General features: G+C 37.6%; 1 protein-coding gene across 2 annotated transcripts in view; it reads right to left on the bottom strand.

Moving 5' to 3' along the window:
* The window catches only part of LOC113107200 (sarcoplasmic/endoplasmic reticulum calcium ATPase 2-like), a 24,138-nt gene extending 5,058 nt beyond the window's left edge, over positions 1-19,080 (bottom strand). The window contains exons 1-14 of one of the 2 annotated variants that reach the window (XM_026269539.1): positions 19,002-19,080; positions 17,268-17,372; positions 16,930-17,068; positions 8,684-8,764; positions 8,511-8,596; positions 7,962-8,426; positions 4,794-4,882; positions 4,563-4,665; positions 3,206-3,337; positions 2,854-2,973; positions 2,550-2,768; positions 1,266-1,601; positions 380-600; positions 103-305 (exon numbers count right to left, since the gene is read on the bottom strand). In XM_026269539.1, the coding sequence (XP_026125324.1) occupies positions 103-305; positions 380-600; positions 1,266-1,601; positions 2,550-2,768; positions 2,854-2,973; positions 3,206-3,337; positions 4,563-4,665; positions 4,794-4,882; positions 7,962-8,426; positions 8,511-8,596; positions 8,684-8,764; positions 16,930-17,017 (2,143 nt within the window). In that variant the 5' untranslated portion in view covers positions 17,018-17,068; positions 17,268-17,372; positions 19,002-19,080. Of the gene's footprint in view, positions 1-102; positions 306-379; positions 601-1,265; positions 1,602-2,549; positions 2,769-2,853; positions 2,974-3,205; positions 3,338-4,562; positions 4,666-4,793; positions 4,883-7,961; positions 8,427-8,510; positions 8,597-8,683; positions 8,765-16,929; positions 17,069-17,267; positions 17,373-19,001 lie in introns of those variants that run through there. The other variant, XM_026269538.1, reaches the window with a different exon arrangement.
* Between the last annotated feature and the right edge of the window lie 36 nt (positions 19,081-19,116).

Raw genomic sequence — 19,116 nt, 5'->3', positions numbered from 1 at the left:
TTAATAGACGACAAGCTAGAAAAATTTACATAAGCAAGTTTTTTTTTTACATTTTTTATAAATCACAGCCATTAGGCTACATTAATCATGTTTGTGACTCACAGCCGATGGCCAAGTATCTGAAAAAGAGCCATCCAGAGATGAGGGGCTCTTTGGCGTTGCGAGGGGGCTTGTTCATGATGTCCAGGTCAGGAGGGTTGAAGCCAAGAGCGGTGGCAGGAAGACCATCAGTCACCAGGTTCACCCACAGCAGCTGGACAGGGATCAGGGCCTCAGGGAAACCCAACGCAGCGGTGAGGAAGATACTGCAGAGGAGATCAATATATCAGTAACAGACAAAAACAAATGAAACGGATCTGAAAACCACGACTGCACGGACCAGACGACCTCGCCCACGTTGGAGGAGATGAGGTAGCGGATGAACTGCTTCATGTTGTTGTAGATAGCTCTGCCTTCCTCAACGGCGGCCACAATGGTGGAAAAGTTGTCATCAGCGAGGACCATTTCCGAGGCTGTCTTGGCCACAGCAGTGCCAGAGCCCATGGCGATGCCAATCTCTGCCTTCTTCAGGGCAGGGGCATCGTTCACGCCATCTCCTGTCTACAGAGACACAACCGCTCAGCCAATCAGAACAATCAAACACAGTTGTGCTGCATCCGTTAGGGATAATTCATCCAAAAAAGAAAATTCTGTCATTGATTACTCACTCTCATATAGATCCAAACCCATAAGACCTTGGTTTATTTTCGATAAAATCCAAGAGTTTTCTGACGCTGCATAGACAGCAACAGAAATGCCACGTTCAGGGCCCAGAAAGGTAGTAAAGACATCTGTAAAAAGGTCCATGTGACATCAGTGGTTCAACAGTTAAATTAATGAAGCTACAAAAAAAATTTGTGGGCAAAGAAAACAAAAATAACGACTTCATTTAACAATTTCTTCTCTTCTATGTCAGTCTTAGACACATATTGTTGAATAAAGTCATTATTTTTTATTCTTTCTCATAGCTTCATAAAAATGAAGGTTGAACCACTGATGTCACGTGGACTATTTTAACGATGTCTTTACCACCTTTCTGGGCCTTGAACGTTGTAGTTTTGTTGCTGTCTATGCAGGGTCAGAAAACTCTCGGATTTCATCAAAAATATCTTCATTTGTCTTCTGAAGATGAACGAAGGTGTTACGGGTTTGAAAAGACATGGATACTGTACTGACTATTTTTAGTTTTGGGGCAACTATCCCTTTAACACCATATGGCTGCATACCATGGCAGTGATCTCATCAAAGCCCTGCAGGAACTCCACAATCTTGGACTTGTGTGAAGGCTCGACGCGTGCAAAGCAGCGGGCAGCCATGACAGCTTTGCGCTGGTCGTGAGGTGAAAGGTCATCGAATTCACGGCCAGTGAAGGCCATTTGGTTGACGTCATCATCCTCTGAGAAGATGCCGATGCGTCTGCAGATGGCCACAGCCGTGCCTTTGTTGTCGCCGGTGATCATGATGACCCGGATGCCGGCGTGGCGGCAGAGCTTGATGGAAGCGGCTACTTCCGTACGAGGAGGATCCAGCATGCCCACGCAACCCACAAAGGTCAGATCCGACTGACAGATGGGGAGGAGAGGGAAGTGAAGGGAAAAAAATTAAATAAAAACTTTAGTGCGTTCAATTCCACAATGGATAACCGTTAGCTAGATGCTAACTGGCTAGATGGAGACAGCTAGCTAGACACAAAGATGGTTTATTAGATAAAGTGGATAAATACATTTCTAGATAGTTAAATACTTCACTAGATAGCTAACTAGTTAGAAAGCTAGTCAGACACACAAAAATTATATTAGATGCTGGATGAAATTACCTAATTAAATACTTTATCAGACAGCTAACTAACGTTAGCAGGATAAAAAACTATTTTATTAGACAAGTGTAACGTTACTTTTTTGGCGTACTGATACCCATTTTTATAAACACAGTTTTACTACAAATACCATGGTTAAACTACGGTTAGTTTGTGGTTACCATCAGTCTGAAAATGTATCAATCAATATGGTTTTATTTGTAGTAAAACCATGGTTCATTTTTGTAAGGGTGAATTGTTTAATAAACAATCAGCTAACTAAATGGATTAAAACCATCAATCTACCAACAACTTTAATAATCTAATAGTTTATTAGATGGCAAGCTACATAAAAAAATAAAAATACTTTATTCGAGCGCTAACTAGCTATATGAATAAATCGGTTACAAGACAGCAAAAAGCTAGTGGGACAAAGATATTATATAGCTTGATGTGTTATTAGATAGCTTACAAGCTAGCTAGTAATTAGACTGCCAACTAGCTAGATGAATAAACACTTCATTACACAGTTAACTAGTTTGATAGTCTATTAAATGGGCAGCTAGTGAGACAAAACTATTTGTATATGTTTTTGGAGATAGCTAGGTACATTACTATACAGCTAGATGTTAAACAGCTAGATGAACAGTTTAATGGACAGTAATCCACCAAGATGGAAATAAACCTTTTAGATTGTTAAATATTAGACAGTCACCTCATACTGTGCGAAGCTGGCCGTGTCTGACAGGATCATCTCCTCTTTCTTCAGTGGGCTATCACGGGTGGCTAGTGCCAGGCAGCGCAGGGTATCACGGCCAGTGCCGTACTCTTTGATCACAGACATGATCTTATCCTTGATGCCCTGAGTCAGGGGAACCCTGGATCCACCCACACGCACATATGTGCACCTCTCAATCACTCCCTCTGGAGCTCCCTGTAGAAGACAGCCCAACTTATCAATCTGAAACATTTGCCAATATAACAACTCCGTAAAAAACAAACCAGTTTCCGGTTAGCACCTTGACAAACATCTTAGCAGAAGAAGATCTGGATTTGTTGGGGGAACAGTACACAGACATGGACTTCCTGTCTCTGGAAAACTCCAGGGTGAACTCCTTTTTCATCAGATGCTTGATCACCTACACATACATATTGAGTTATTAAATCATGTTTAAATAAGCGCTTGCATAATTCTTTATTAAAAACCTGTTAACTGTCATCATTAAATTCAAACATTGCATTACCATGAAATTATTGTTACAAAATTTTTTCAGTCATGCATTATAAAAATGTAGGTTTGGATCATACACTTTTAAGTCTATGTTCAAAAATGTGAGTGACAGTTAACCGGTTAATTGTATAATTATTTACTGAGTTGCAGGCGTTGGCTCTCTCGATCTTTGACAAGCTCCTGACGTCAGTGTCAAAAACGTTCATCTTTTCCACCAGGCAGGTCAGAGCTGTCTCCGTGGCCTCTCCAACCTTCTCATAAACGCCTTTAGACTGAAAGAGAGTTGGAAGTTATCATTTAGGTACATGCTTCATGCGTGGAACTGAACTTCTATTAAAGCTTTTCATCATGATGGTTCTACTGCCAGGCAACATGGTTAGAGATACTATTGTCATGGTACCAAAATTTCAGTATACGGTACCGATACCAGTGAAAATCCACAGTTCTCTGTACCAATTTCGGTACCAAAGCAAAATACAAAAATATGCAAATAAAAAAAAACAACAACAAAAAAAAAAAACGTATCACTAAAAATAAAACCAATGCCATTCTTTAAACGTATTTACAATTGTTTAAAGTTTTTATACAAGTTTTATACAAGTAATATAATTACGAAAAACAAGTTTCAAGTTTCACCCAAATTTAATTTGTCTTAATTAATGAAATTTAAGCACAATTTAATTTTTTGGTAAATAAAGGGGATTTGCTATTAAAATTAAAACATGGAAATATATATTTTTTTTAATAGTAGTAGCAGTATCACATACATTCTACTAAATAATAGTAATATTTCTAGCACAATGCCTTTATGTACAAATGAACCTTTATTTTGACAGGTTACCATAAAATACCCTTAAATTGATACTGGTTTTACTCAGTTGAAACAGTAAAAAGCTTGTGAAGTGACTCAGAACAGTACTGGTGATGTAGTTTTTGTATTTATGTCCTCATTGAGACGGCAGCTGCTGAAATTACTGCAAGCGTCACGCACAGTATATATAGTAAACAAATTAAGATTATTATTCCAAGAATGATTATCATATTAAAGAATGATTATCATATTCATATTAAACTACATTAAAACATGACACTGGCCAGAGACATTCACGATGACAACATCTCACGCTAGTGTCCAAAAAAAAAAAAACTAAAAACTTTCATATATTATTTTATTATTTTTTTAAAGGAACTAAATATCTTTTATGTAGCACAGATACATTAAATTGAGCAAAAGTCAGAATAGTCACAACAAAACTATATTTTAAATTAATGCTGTTTAAGTTTTCCATTAAGATATTAAGCAGCACAATGATAGATAGATAGATAGATAGATAGATAGATAGATAGATAGATAGATAGATAGATAGATAGATAGATAGATAGATAGATAGATAGATAGATAGAAGTTTCTTAAATATTTAACATTTTCTCAATTTAAAGTAATGGACATTATTTCTTATATCATCCAGACTAAGAAAGGACAATTAGTAAACATACCTCATTAAAATCCAGGGAGGAATCGTTACACAAGGCACAGATAGTCGCCAGCTCCACCAACCCGTCATACTGCGAGCTTTTCACTACTCTGTTATCAAGAAAACTGAGCAAACAAAAAGAATGATCAATAAACCACCTACTAAAACAGAAGGTGACAAACATGTGAAATCATAGGCATCAGTTTGACTGCTGTACTACCAGTACATATGAGAGCAGAGACAGAACACTCACACATCTCCTTCAGGAGCGTATGTGGATCCAGAGATGGTGAATTCAGTCAGTGAGCACTTATCTCCCTCAGCCTTGTCTATGATGAACATCTGAAACACAGACACAATGTTAAAGAAATAGTTTTGGCAGAAATAGTAACAGAATTTTGGGTGAACTGTTCCTTTAAGAAACCAGTCATTAACTAGATGCATCAGCATGCTGTCCGTCTTGAAGGAGTTTGTTGGAAAGTTAACTGACAGAAGATGGCAGCATAAGCATGTATTAGCCTAAGAAGATTATATGTGTGCAATGACTCAGGGTGCTGTAATTCTGTCCTGTGTGTTATTGTGTTTAAGTAAATACAGAAACTGGCAGAACAGCAAGTGGGAGGGGGCTGAAAGCACACAGAGATGGAGAGATGAAACACTGCTTGTTCTGCCTTTGTGTCGCAGACTTTTAAAGTTCAAAATACTCTAACAACCGATGGAGAGAAAAAAAAAAATCATAATTCTGAAAATACAGCCATCCATCACTGAACTCATTCCTGCATTTCTGCAGAGCGAGCAGCCCAGTCCGATGACAGAGATCTTTATCAGTGAAGTTCAGGAAGCTGCACCAAAACACTTCATTTCCACAGAATGACAGAGGATTTTTAACTGACCAAAAAAACCCTCAGAATAAACAGATCTCCTGACTGAGTACTGTGGGAAATATGCAGGAGGACAAAGACTGAGTGCAATCAGCATGTGTTTACCAATGTATTCGAAGTTTCCAGTGACAAGCACCTTTTCCGTCCACACTGAGCTTTAATAAAGGGTTCAATGTTTAGTTGAAATTGATATTGTGATATTGCTTTTATTAAATCATATCGGGCTGCAATTTAATTAAATAAGTATATGTGCAGCACATTTCAGAGCAAATTTTTCCAGTGTTTTCAGGGTCAACAATTTGAAAAATGAAGCGTTTTTAAACCTGTTGCCAACAGATGAGAAACTTAAGGGCTCCCTACAGGTTTCCATAGCCTTACTATAACAATATAACAGTATTATTATATTTATTGTAATAAAATACAGAGCTGAGTAATAGTTGATTACATGTAATCTGGTTTAGGTAATCAGATTACGAAAATTAAAGAGCCAGTAAGATGAAAATTCTAAGCTTCCTATCACTGTTTATAAGTCCTGTACATTAGGTTTAAATCCATAGAAGGTTAAAAAACATTGTCATTTTGTCAAAATATCATTTTAAAATTACCTCAATTCTCAGAGATCCCCAAACGGTTCGCGCAAAGCTGTACAAAAGATTCAGTTTCCTTAAACCCCACCTTACAGTAGTATACTGTGTTCTGATTGGTCAACTAACATAGTCAGGTTTGATTGGTTGTTCCGCACACAACTCCACGGTAAACTATGCATTAGCATCTGTTTGGGGTGAATTATGTCTTATTTCTCTCACCGCGAAGCAAACAGTAAAATAAAAAAATTTAACAGTCTCGCTGCTTTTTCTTCTGTGTGGGTGTATTAAAGCTGCACGCTTCAATTTGAATCTGAATAGCACGGGGGCGTGGTCACATTAGATATAACGAAGGGAGATATGAAAAACAGACATCGTGTTGTTTTCATATGGATTACTTTATCACAGAATATCTGTTTTCGGCAGCACTTGTTTAGTTTTAAAGAAGACATGTCAAGCTTTCTATAGATATCTCTCTCATGTCTCTTCGTTGAGTATTCACGGAGTTACAGTTCATTTTAATGACGTGTTTGTAAATGAAGATCAGCGCAGATAAAGGCTGCAGACAGCACACATACTGATAAGACGCTCGGGAGAAAACGGACACATAACTTCATAATCATACTTCGCGTTGTGATTCGGAGATGCTTGTTGATCTAAATAAAGTTGTTAATGAACCCTCTTTTATGGCCAAATGCTTTGAAAATCCCGCTGTACTCACCGAGATTAGAAAAGCAGTCATCAGTGAAATGTTGTGAACACAACAAAAGGGATTTGTTGTACTGCTCTGGTATTGTGGTAAAAATGAATTTTAGCGATTGGTTCTTCTGATCTTCATTCTTTGGCAGTGAAAATAAAACAAACAGTCTCCTCAAAATGATGCTCTCACACCAACCAGAGTTTGTGGGGGGTGGGGGGCGGGGCAGGTCAGAGTTACGTTTCTCCCAAGACAGTAGGCGGAGATTATTATGCAAAGTGCTCCTAGTGACGTACATAGAGATGGGCAAAAGATTTGAAATCTATAACGACTCGTTTCAGCGATTCAGAGTCGACTCCTTACTTTAGAAGCCAATAACTTTCTAAATCGTGTACTTTTTGGTTTAATTATTTGTGTGGCTCTTTAAGTACTTGTAATTAGATTAAATTGCATTCTAAAATAATTGTAATCAGACTACAGTAACTTTATGGATTACATGATTACATTTACACAACAGATTATATGTGACCATGTACCACAAAACCAGTCTTACATAGCATGGGTATATTTGTAGCAATAGCCAAAAATAAAAAATAATCGATTTTTCATTAGGATATTAAGTAAAGATCATGTTCCATGAAGATATTTTGTAAATTTCCTATTGTAAATATATTCAAAATGAATTGTTGATTAATAATATGCATTGATAAGAACTTTATTTGGACAACTTTAAATGTGATTTTCTCAATACTTAGATTTTTTTGCACCCTCAGATTCTAGATTTTCAAATAGTTGCATCTAAACCAAATACTGTCCTATCCTAAAAAACCATACACCAATAGAATGCTTATTTATTCAGCTTTCAGCAGACGTATAAATCTCAATTTCAAAAATTGACCCATATGGTTTTGTGGTCCAGGGTCACATATACAGTACTATATACAAATACCCTCACCTACTTAAATTCCCCAATGAAATGTAAATTTGATTTTATGTGGCATTTAGTTCATGTTTATTCATTCATGAACATTCTTGAGGTCATCGTTGTGCTAGGTACTCCTAAAAGTTGATAAAAACACTTACATGCCTCATATATGCTATTAAAATGATTTAAAAAAAAATTTCAGGCTAACACACTTTGTAGGGTTTACGCACAACAGGGTTGTGTGCAAATCTTTGCATGTTTCATGGAGTTATTAAGTACACTTAACCGTCTGTAGAAAGCCTAGGAAGCCTAAACTGCTAAAGAAAGGGCTCACCCTGCAGACGGACATCTGGTTGGTGGTGAGGGTGCCGGTTTTGTCAGAGCAGATGACGGAAGTGCAACCCAGTGTCTCCACAGAGGGCAGAGAGCGGACGATGGCGTTTTTCTTGGCCATACGGCGGGTCCCGAGAGCCAAGCAGGTGGTGATGACAGCAGGAAGACCTTCAGGGATGGCGGCCACGGCCAGAGCGACGGCAATCTTGAAGTAGTAAATGGCTCCACGGATCCAGGAGCCTCCGTGGACGGGGTCGTTGAAGTGGCCGATGTTGATGATCCACACGGCGATGCAGATGAGAGAGATGACTTTGGAGAGCTGCTCACCGAACTCATCCAGCTTCTGCTGCAGGGGCGTCCTCTCCTGCTCGGTGGACGCCATCTCGTCACGGATTTTACCGATCTCTGTGTTCACACCTGTGGCCACCACCACACCTATAGCTTTTCCCGCAGCTATGTTGGTTCCCTGAAATGCACACATTTAAATGTACAGTCGTTTGCACCAATAAGATTTGTGAATTCAAGTTCAGCTGAAGTCTAATTTTCTTACTGAGAATAACATGTTCTTCTTGTCCTGATTGACAGCACGGGGATCTGGCACAGGGTCGGTGTGCTTAATGACAGAGACAGACTCGCCTGCAACACAACAGAATTTATAATAAAACACAGCTAAGATACTTGACACTTAAAAAACACATACAACTGAACCTAATGCTTCGTTACCTGTCAGAATAGACTGGTCCACTCGGAGCGTGGTGGACCTAATGGCACAGATACGGATATCGGCTGGTACCTTGTCACCCACTAGAAGGAGAACAAAAAAAAGTAGGTACAAATAAGTCAAATCCTCAGTTTCATAACACAGTTAAAATTAATGCATAAAAACAAAAAATGTACTGCAACACAAAATATATGCAAATCAGTAGGGTCCAATGCTGTTTCAAACAATAATGACTGCCAATAATGACTACCAAAAACAATAAAAAAGTTTCTAGTGACATGCAATTTTTAAATGAGCTTTAATAAAATAAATGAAATTGATATTATGATATCGCTTTTACCAGATTAAATCAGCTTTTGTTATATTTGCAGCACGTTTCAGAGCAAAGCTGTTTATTTACACATGATCCTGTGTTTTCATAATTAACAATTTGAAAAAAATCAGCATTTTAAACCTGTAGCCAAAATATCCTCAAAGCCTCAGCTTCATAACAAAATAAAATAATAATAACTCTACAAAAAACTATGCAAATCAGTTTTCAGAGGTCCAATGTTGTTTTGAACCACAATCACCATTTAAAAAATATTTAAACAATTGAAATATTCTTCAAATTATTATCATTTACATTTTGCAAAAAAAAAAAAGTGTCAAAAATGTTTTGACTGACACAAGGGTGAGTGAATGATACATTTTCAATGTTGGGTGATCTATCCCTTTACATAAACACATAGGTTAAAAACAACCCTCTTTGCAAGACAGTCTGGCTTATGAGTTATGAAGATACTCGAGTTCCACGATGCATCATTAAACTTGCAATGTCAGTGCAGAAATAATATTTTGTTTAAAAAATAAAGTTTATCTTCTATGATCATACTTTAACCTCAAAACTGTGTATAGTAGTTTATTTTGTTGCTTTTTTTGGCTTGAATATTATAATGTGTTATATATTCACACATATTGCAGAGAACACAACATTCAGAAAGAATATTCCTAAATGTCTTCTGAAATCTTTTCCTGACTGATGAATATGCTATGCAAGATGAACCATGGCATACTCAAATCAAATTAGGATCTTTAATCAAATCTACTAGTCCCTTTTGTACAGTGATGAAAAAGAATTAAAGGACTTCAAGAGAACCAGCAAGAGAAAGAGAGAGTGTGATCAACTGGGAGGTGTTACACTCATAACGATGGCATTCAAGAGCAGCTCTAAGGAGCACGTTTGAGAATCTTTCTTAGGCAGCACTTAGCAGCATAAAGTGTCTATTAGCTCATCTGTCCATGTTAAACATTAACATATCCATCAGTGAATGTCCCGGGAATCTGCTTGGCCAGCATGTGGAGTGTGGCAGCATGATAACAATGGATGCTGCTTGGCTTTGGCACAGATCATCACATGTGTGTGCAACAGAATCTCAGCACTGTGGATTAACAAGCTATGCTTTCACCACGATCTGTGAGGAGCTACAGCGACAAAGTCACACACACACACACACACACACACACACACACACACACACACACACACACACACACAAGACAGTGACGGCTTTTCTCAGAAAGACTTAATGGCACTCAATTGCAACTTTTAGCCACCTAAATCAGGAACAAATGTAAACAATTAAGTCCAGCCCCCAGAAGGTCACCCAGCACTGTTTTTTTTAAATATATTTGTATTTATTTTTATATTTTTATAATGAAATAAATAAAAAAATGGACATAAATATATGCATTTATGTAATCTGTGCATATGTAATTATTTTAATATACATTTAAGTAAATTAACAAACTTGCATTACAAGCCTCCATCCACAACTTATAAACCTTTTTATTTTTACCTTTACCTTATTTATTTTTAAATCTTTTTCAAAACTTTCAAATAAGCACTTATAAAAGCAAGTTTTCCTTGACAAACTTGGCTTTTCTAATAAAAAAAAAAAGACAGTTAAATGATTCTCAGTTAATTTTACTTGCTTCTCAAATTGGAGCCATCTTGATCTCGTTTATTACCTCAACTCAAATTCAATACAAATTCAGGAATTAAAACATAATCTAAAAGGCTTTTTGATGCAGTTTTGAACACTTCACAATGGACACCCCTGAATGAAACTGTGGATTAGATGGGTAGGAGCTTAAGCTTTTTTTATTTTTATTAAAAGGTCCATACTTCAAATTACATGAAAACGTTTCATTGAGATGCTTAATTGTGCTGCTGACTGCGCACCAAAAGGTGAGAATGACGGGTCTATTCAATTTCGCTCTAGCTGAGAGCTGATTCATGACTTAAGAGAGGCTCTATGGCACAATTCACAAGTGCGTCAACGCTTTCCAGAACATAGCAGCATTTATCAGTGGGCATATACAAAAAGCCCCAGCGATGAGCTATTTCAGGCGTATCTGGCCTCCAGGTAGAAGAGTGACCTCCAAACCTCTGAGTTGTTGGAGTTCTCTTTCCACCCACTGTATGCGCTCCACCTCCTCATCGGCCATCGAAGAGCATGGAGAGCCCAGAACAAACCCAGCAAAAAAGCCCTACACAACACCCACACAAGATCTCACCACATGTTCAGCTCAGTACTGAACTACTAACAGAACGTTCCAAGTCCAAGAAAGAACACATTGGAACGGAAGATGCAGCATATACATGTATTTCAGCGGTCATATCAAAAAGCACTAGTATCTTAAAATAACTTTAGCATGCATGAATCAGCAGGGTAAGATAGCTTCCTTTAAAAGTTTATGCTTACATCAGTCCCAGCTTTCATTCCTCTGCTCTTTATAGCGACGCAGGACGCAGGGGTCAAACAGACATGCCTGCTCTTTACTTGCCATGTCATCATAGTATAGCCATCAGATTGGCATGAAAAAGGGTCTCAAGCTTATTGGAACAAACTTAAAAATGACTAGTGGACGACCGATATATTGAAAAGGCCGATTTAATATATATAATATTTAGTAATATTTGTTCAGATGTTATGGACTCAGTTGCTTCATTGATATCTAACTCATCAAACCCTCATCCATGGATTAATAATAGCAACATTCAAGCTCTTCATTAAATCTGTAGGAGGGCAGAAAGAAAATAGAAAAAGGACGAGCTTTAGATCTCTCACAAGCTCTTAAAGATTCACTGGCCAACTATCAGAAAACTGTAAGAGTAGCTAGGAATAAATATTTTTCTAATGTCACTGCCAAAATCCAGCATAAACCTGCTGTTCTTTTTGCTACTATTAACCCTCCAAATCAAATCTATACAGTGATATTCTGACCTATGTGAAAAATTACTTCGTTATTTTGTTACAAAAATAGCAGACTTATCAAAGACATTTCACCTCCGGCTTACACTTTTATTAAACCACTTGTTTGTTGAACTACCCGGAGTGAGTTTGAGCCTACTGCCCTTGTTTCACTCAACAAAATTATAGATCAAGTCAAATCATCTTTATTTATACAGCGCTTTTAACAATACAGATTGTGTCAAAGCACTTTACAGTATTAAATAGGAAAATAGTGCATCAATAATGCAAAATAACAATAGTACAAACTAAATTTTCAGTTAAAGGCAGTTCCTCATTGAATTCAGTGATGTCATCATCCAGCTCAGTTCAGTTTGAATAGTATCGGTGCTATATATCTGTCAGTGATATCACTGGATATTAAGTGTTTCCAACTAAGCATCCAGAAGTGATAGTGGCAAAGAACTGATACTCAATCGATGACCGAATGGAGAAAAAACCTTGGGAGAAACCAGGCTCAGACGGGGGGCCGGTTCTCCTCGGGTCAGACAAAACCAGCATTTCAATTCCAGGCCGCAGCAAAGTAACATTGTGCAGAGGACTCATCTGTTTCCTGTGGTCTTGTCCCAGTGGCCATCAAGGAGACAAGGTCTTCACTGGGTATCTGTCTCTGGAGCTCATCTAGGTGTCCTGGTCTTCGCTGACATTCAGGGATGTAGAGGTCCTTTCTAGGTGCTGATCCACCATCTGGGCTGGATATGTACAGGATCCAGATGACTGCAGTGACCATCACTAAAAGTCTTCTGCCATCTCACATGACACAATCCCTCCAATCCTCTTTTTTTAAAACAGATTTTAAATATGCTGGGACCTAGTTATAAATAAATGTCTCTGCACTGGAACTGTACCAGATCAGTTAATACATACAAGAAGTCAGACCTCAACTGAAAAAAGTGAACCTAGATGCATCTATATTGTCTAACTTTACACCCACCTCAAATCTGCCTTTCATTACAATTTTTTTTTTAAAGTGGTTGCTATACAATTACATGAAATTGAGTATGAACTTTAAAGCCTTACTGAAATGTATTGAGAATAAAGTCCAGCACAGTACCGAAACAGCTCTTCTTAAAGTACTAAAAGACATCTATCTTTACCTGGCTCTAGTACTTCTTGATTTAACAGCAGTGTTTGATATTATTAATCACACTATTCTTATTTCCTGCTTGGAACATTTCAGTCTACAGGGAAATGTTCTAAAATGCTTTATATCTTATTTGACTAACCAATCTTTCTCCGTTAATATTGCTAATTTCATTTCTTCTACAGTGCACCTCGCTTGTGGAGTTTCGCAGGGATCCATTTAAGCTCCAAACTTATTCTCTTTATAAATGCTCCCATTAGGAGTTATCCTTGAGAAACATGATATATCCTTCTATTCCTATGCCGACATCACTCAAATATACATGCTGATCAAAAAAGGAAATGCAAAGGCTTAGTTGTATTTATACAATGCTTTATAAATAAAGAAAAGAAGAAAAGAAAAGATATCATCTTTGTATCTGCCATCAGGCACCCTGGTCTCTAAGAGATCGGCATCGGCGGTCAAAAACCCAGTATTCGTGTATCCTTGCTGACAGGCTAGGGGCATCAAACACCTTCCAGGGCCCTGCCACTTGCTGCAAGGCTCCTCGGTGATAGGCGATGGTTACCAGGTCCAGCAGAATGTTTCGTGCCACCCTGGGTACTTGAATTCCCAAAGCATGCATTGTGCTGATGGGTAAGTCCAATGTGAAAGTGGCTGCATGAGGAGGAAGAGGGGTGGGACACCATGGGCACTTCCCTATAAGGTCATCTCTCTGAGTGAACAATAGGAACAGCTGGACCCCTTCCACTTGACAATACGGCTGCACCATCCACACTTCAAACTAATTGCACTGGTTTCCTCAGACAATCAGCAATACATAAAAATGACTGATTTTTGATGAGTGGAACAATGTAAAAGAAAAAAACATGTTTGGCTAGACAAGGACTTTCTGTTTGATGTTGTTAAAGACAATGTAATCAAGTGGCTTGATGGGTGATTGGGCAGGATACAATAATCAATAAAACCTCAAAACAATAGGGATGTAACGGTTAACTGCAAGCCAGTTGAAAATCGATTCAAGTAAGTGCCGATTCAAATCGGTTGAGATGCTTAACAGATCGCGATTCGTTTAGGGGTAGGAGTTTATATGAATGCATGTCTGAGGGGAACTTGCTATCTTTAGAAAAGTTTAGATGGTATTTTTTCCTTTTCATCTTGCCTCTGTATAATGCATATTAACGTTCATAAGTGCAACTCTCTTTTGTTTACAGCAGAAACCAAGGAAACGCAGAGAGTGAATCTCATAGCTCATCCACTGTTTCATGCGGATATTTTTATGTATAGTTTCACAAAACTGAAGTCGAAACATTGTATAATTTCGAAATTTTAAGCAAAAACAATCTAATTTATATGAAAATCTTCTCGTGTTGCATGTATGCCTCATCTTTGTTTGGATAATGATTAAAATGCAGTGGTTGCCTCTAATTTTGAATGGAAAGAGCACAGCCAAAGCCTTTTGCTTTAAAGATATTTATTTGATTTGCGTTATTTATTTGAGGCTTGTTTTAAACTTTTAATTTAGTTTTGCAATTTAAATTTACATTATATATTTTTTTTAAAAAGCAATCAAAATTTAAAAAGTGCTATATTAGTATATTATTATAGTGTCATTTCAATTTCACAAAGAAATGTGCAGCATTTTGTCCAAGCAATTAAAAGGACACATTTAATTTATAATTCATCTTTAATCTCATTTTGTAAAAAATAAATTACAAATATATTGTGAATCGAATCAAATTGTGAGTTGAATGAAATGTTACATCCCTAATAAAAACATTATATAAATTATGTATCTATTATCTCAAGAAAAAAAATCCAACTTTAGAAGTACACAATAGCATGTGGATGGCCTTAAAGCTATAAAAGACATGGATTAATTAAAAACTTTAAGATTTCTTAGAGTCTTACAGGAGATTCTTGCAAGGCTGATGAAATTGCTGCATTTATCATTGGATAACATTGTATTTAAAATGCCAGAATACCAAATCCTTACAACAGGCATTCCTCAAAGATTACACCTGAGGTTGTCTTCTACACCAAAGCACCTTGGTTTGGAATACCAAAGAGCATTGTAAATTATGCTAATTAAAGCATCAGATGTGCACTGAGAGGACTGTGAGGTGGCCCACATGCTGAGCTCGGCCCTGCACAGAACTGATAGTCTGTCAGGGTGCCGCTGGCAGCATTTGTAATTCTGTTCATGACTAAACCGGTAACAGTCCCAGAGTCCACTGCAGCGAGTGTGCTGAGCCGAGGCTCGGACTGCGTCATGCTCACAACCCACAGCAGGAGCAGAGACAGAGATTCAGAGGCAGAGAGAAAGACCACAGGAAAGCACTTTAAACGATCGGCGCAGATGTCACACAATGAAATGCTTTCCAGATTCAGCCAAAAAGCTCCAAGTGACCCGCTCTTCCTAAATTTATTGCATACAGTGTCGGTCGGGCAAATGATATCACATCCCTATGTGCAAGAATGCACTGAGACATTGTGCAAAATTAAAGCACTACAAAACAAATGCATTAATGGACAGTTTACCCACGTTCAGTCCCAAGCACCAACCCCAAAACAGCACTATTCCACAAATGACCTTGTCAAGGTGACATTGCAGTCTGTCTGGATCATTTCTGACGTCACGGGCTGCAATTCTGTGGGTCGCTGCAGAAGGGGTGGGCGGTGGGTCTGGTGCCGACACCTGTCATCTGCACCATTGTCAATGTGAGCTATAATTAAACCATTCCATAATTTGAACAGCCTTTCAGTGCTAAATATAACATCTACCACTATGCACAAAAACATACAGCAGTGGTTCTACTGCAAAGAGTTAAAGGTTCAAACATTCTGTCAGTTCTTTCATGCATCAAATGACCACATCCATCCCAAAAGTTGATGATATCTACATGGAGATGCTTTCACGCTTTAAAATCACAGACTCAGTCTTCAAAAACACTTATTAATACTAGAAACCAGGGGCCTCATCTATAAAACAAGCATATGATTAGATTTGATCCTAAACATGAAATTTTTTTGTCAAAGGCAGGACTGCATGACTTTTTTTTTTTTTTTTTTAAACGAAACTAAAAGTGCGATGAGACTTAGTGCTATGATAAATCGTGAAGGCTGTATTTCATTAAATAAAAAAAGATGTGCACAGATAAATCATTTACAATAAACATTGCAATATCCCATTAAAACAAGAATTGTCAAGTGTCTGATTTCATTGTGACGTTAAGCTTGATGGTTCATTGTTTGGAAATTAAGCCATATTCATCAGTACTGTCATTTTACAGTTCTGTTAAATTGATTCGCTTTCTTAAATGCTCCTTTATTTTACAGTGAAATATTATTATAGTAATATTTCTTATGTTTAATATTTTCTTTTATTTACCACCACAACTACTACCACTAGTACTATTATAATTATTAATATTGTTGCTGTTATTATTTTTTTTATAGTTATATATTGATATATAATTACAACATTTATATTGTGATATATTATCACAAATTATGCAGCCCTACAAGCACAATGAACCTGCAGGGTTTTTTTTTTTTTACATGCAAGTTACATTTTTTCTGATTATCAAACAAAAAGAGCCAAAAATGGAATGGATATAGCTATGCTTCTAGGTAGAGCATGAGAACTGACCAATGTGATAAGGACCGACGCACACAGTCCATTGAGAATCAACAGGTGCAACCAAAAATACCTACGCTCCTATAGCGGAGCTGTACGGGGTCCACACAGGGACCGGAGAGATCAGAGGCTGTAATTACCTCATAACAACATAAGTACAGTTACCACACAAATAACTGCATTCAGAGAAAAAAAGTGAGTCTTAAATTATATAAAGGCTGCACTTACCAGCGACCTCCACAATGTCTCCAGGCACAATGTCTTTGGCTTTGATCCTCTGTACGGACTTCCTGTCCTGACGGTACACCTTGCCCATCTCTGGCTCGTACTCCTTAAGTGCTTCAATGGCATTTTCTGCATTACGTTCCTAAGATGGAGAGAATCAAACGTGAATAAAGTAGATTTTATTCACTTGCAAATTCAGCATTTGAGATTGGGAAGGGACTATCTATTAGACAGATGTGAGAAACCTGTTTGATAACAGTAATCATTTTCTCAAATTGTGCAGAAATTACACACTTCTCCTGTAATTATTCAAAATTCATAACTCTTCATGCTCTACTGACCTGCCAAACACCTACGATGGCGTTAGCTATAAGAATCAGTAAGATTACAAAAGGCTCCACGAAGGCAGTGATTGTTTCTTCTCCCTCCTCAAACCATGCTAATACCTGCAATAATACAAAAAAAACACATTAAAAAAAACAAGTCAAGTCACAACACATCCCGTAAGATCTAATCAAGCATTTCACATTCAAAACACCCTGTGGATATTTCAAGACCAGTAGATCAAGATTCTAGATGAGACACGCAAGTGACATTTGCATTCTCATAACGGATTCAACACAGCCTGTTTACAAATGAGATTCTGTTTGGATTGCATAATCTGCGTGATTTTAAACTAGAAGTTTAAACCCAGGAAAACTGAACAAACTGCATGACAAAAGCCAAACGCAGCAGTAAGTTTTAATGACAGGAAATAAAACTCCAACAGTTCACTGCAGCCGCCGCACGACAGCTGTTATTTCCCTCATTTAGACGCATTATTACATATGAACTCCTCCTAATATAAGCACCAGCAACACCATCACTAAGCATACATTTTCTTATCAACTTAGTGAACAGTTTTGGTTTGCACCTTTTAAAAATTGAGTTGCATGATCATTCTCAGACACAAAGTCCCTTAGATGCACTGCTTGAAGGTCAAAATGCAGAGACTGAAGCCCTCCAATCAACATCTTGGTGGAGTTCTCACGAGACAGTGGAGTTACTGGTCTGTCTGTGGTAATGAGAAGCCTGCAAATAAAGGTCAGAGGCCCAATTTGGCCTGCAGAGATGCTCTCGGAAACACCGCCAACTACTAGACAGCTGTCAAACCACAGACTCCAACACCTCAGTATCACTCCGCTGGGCAATGCTGACATGCCTCTCTCCTTCCACCCGACCAGCCAGTTCAATCTCATCAAGCCATGTAGATGTATTGTAACTAATGATTTTGGACAGCCAAAGCATAAAGATCCTTACTTTTTAAAAACAAATCCAAATCATGAAAAAGTGATGTTTCATTTAAATATGTTAGACAAATTAATGTAATTTAATTATATATTAAATGAATACATAATTGAATCAATATTTAATATCTTCTATCTTTCATATAGGATATTAATTACTATACAGACAAAAGTTATATTTCATAAATGAACCCCATGTGCCATCTGTACCAACACCTGTACTTGCTAAGCTAAACCACCACTATTAATAAGCACTGATCCATATACATAAATGTGATTTGACAGCCTAACTACACAACCCTCCAAGTCTCCAAGCACACAGGTCATGTTGTCTTTTTATTCAGTGGTAAACTAACTAGGCTAATTAATCTAGAGGTCCTTTAAAACACAACTGTAAAACAGCAGTGCACTACTAAGACATCTTGTTTGGCAGCTAGTGACAGACACTCAATCTCACTGAATGCTGTTGTCACCATTCCTAAAGAGTTCCGCTTCCTCAGCTGTTCAGCCCTTCTGATCCACGAGTAACCCAAGATGAAGCATGCAAGACTAGAGGCGCTAACAAGACATCTTCACTTTCACAGCCCTTCCGGATAGCAGTCAGTGTTTATTTCAGTGCATATATCGCGATGATTTGTTTGTAGCGTAAAGCAATTAACACCCGACATAAATCTGTGCTGAATCAGGTCTAAGAAATGCCTATACTTACCCTATTTGCACTCAAGGAATAATTGCACAATAACAATATCAGTAGAAACCTGCTAGAACATGTTACCAGAATGTACTTACAAAAGATATACAAGCTGCCAGAAGAAGAATTCGCACAAGTAAATCTTCAAACTGCTCGAAGACAAGTTCCCATATAGATTTTCCTGTCAATCATCAAAATGTAATTATCAAAATC

The sequence above is a fragment of the Carassius auratus genome, chromosome 8, assembly GCF_003368295.1.
Source record: "Carassius auratus strain Wakin chromosome 8, ASM336829v1, whole genome shotgun sequence".
In the NCBI taxonomy this organism is placed as follows: domain Eukaryota; kingdom Metazoa; phylum Chordata; class Actinopteri; order Cypriniformes; family Cyprinidae; genus Carassius; species Carassius auratus.
This window is presented reverse-complemented; position numbering and strand designations above follow the sequence as displayed.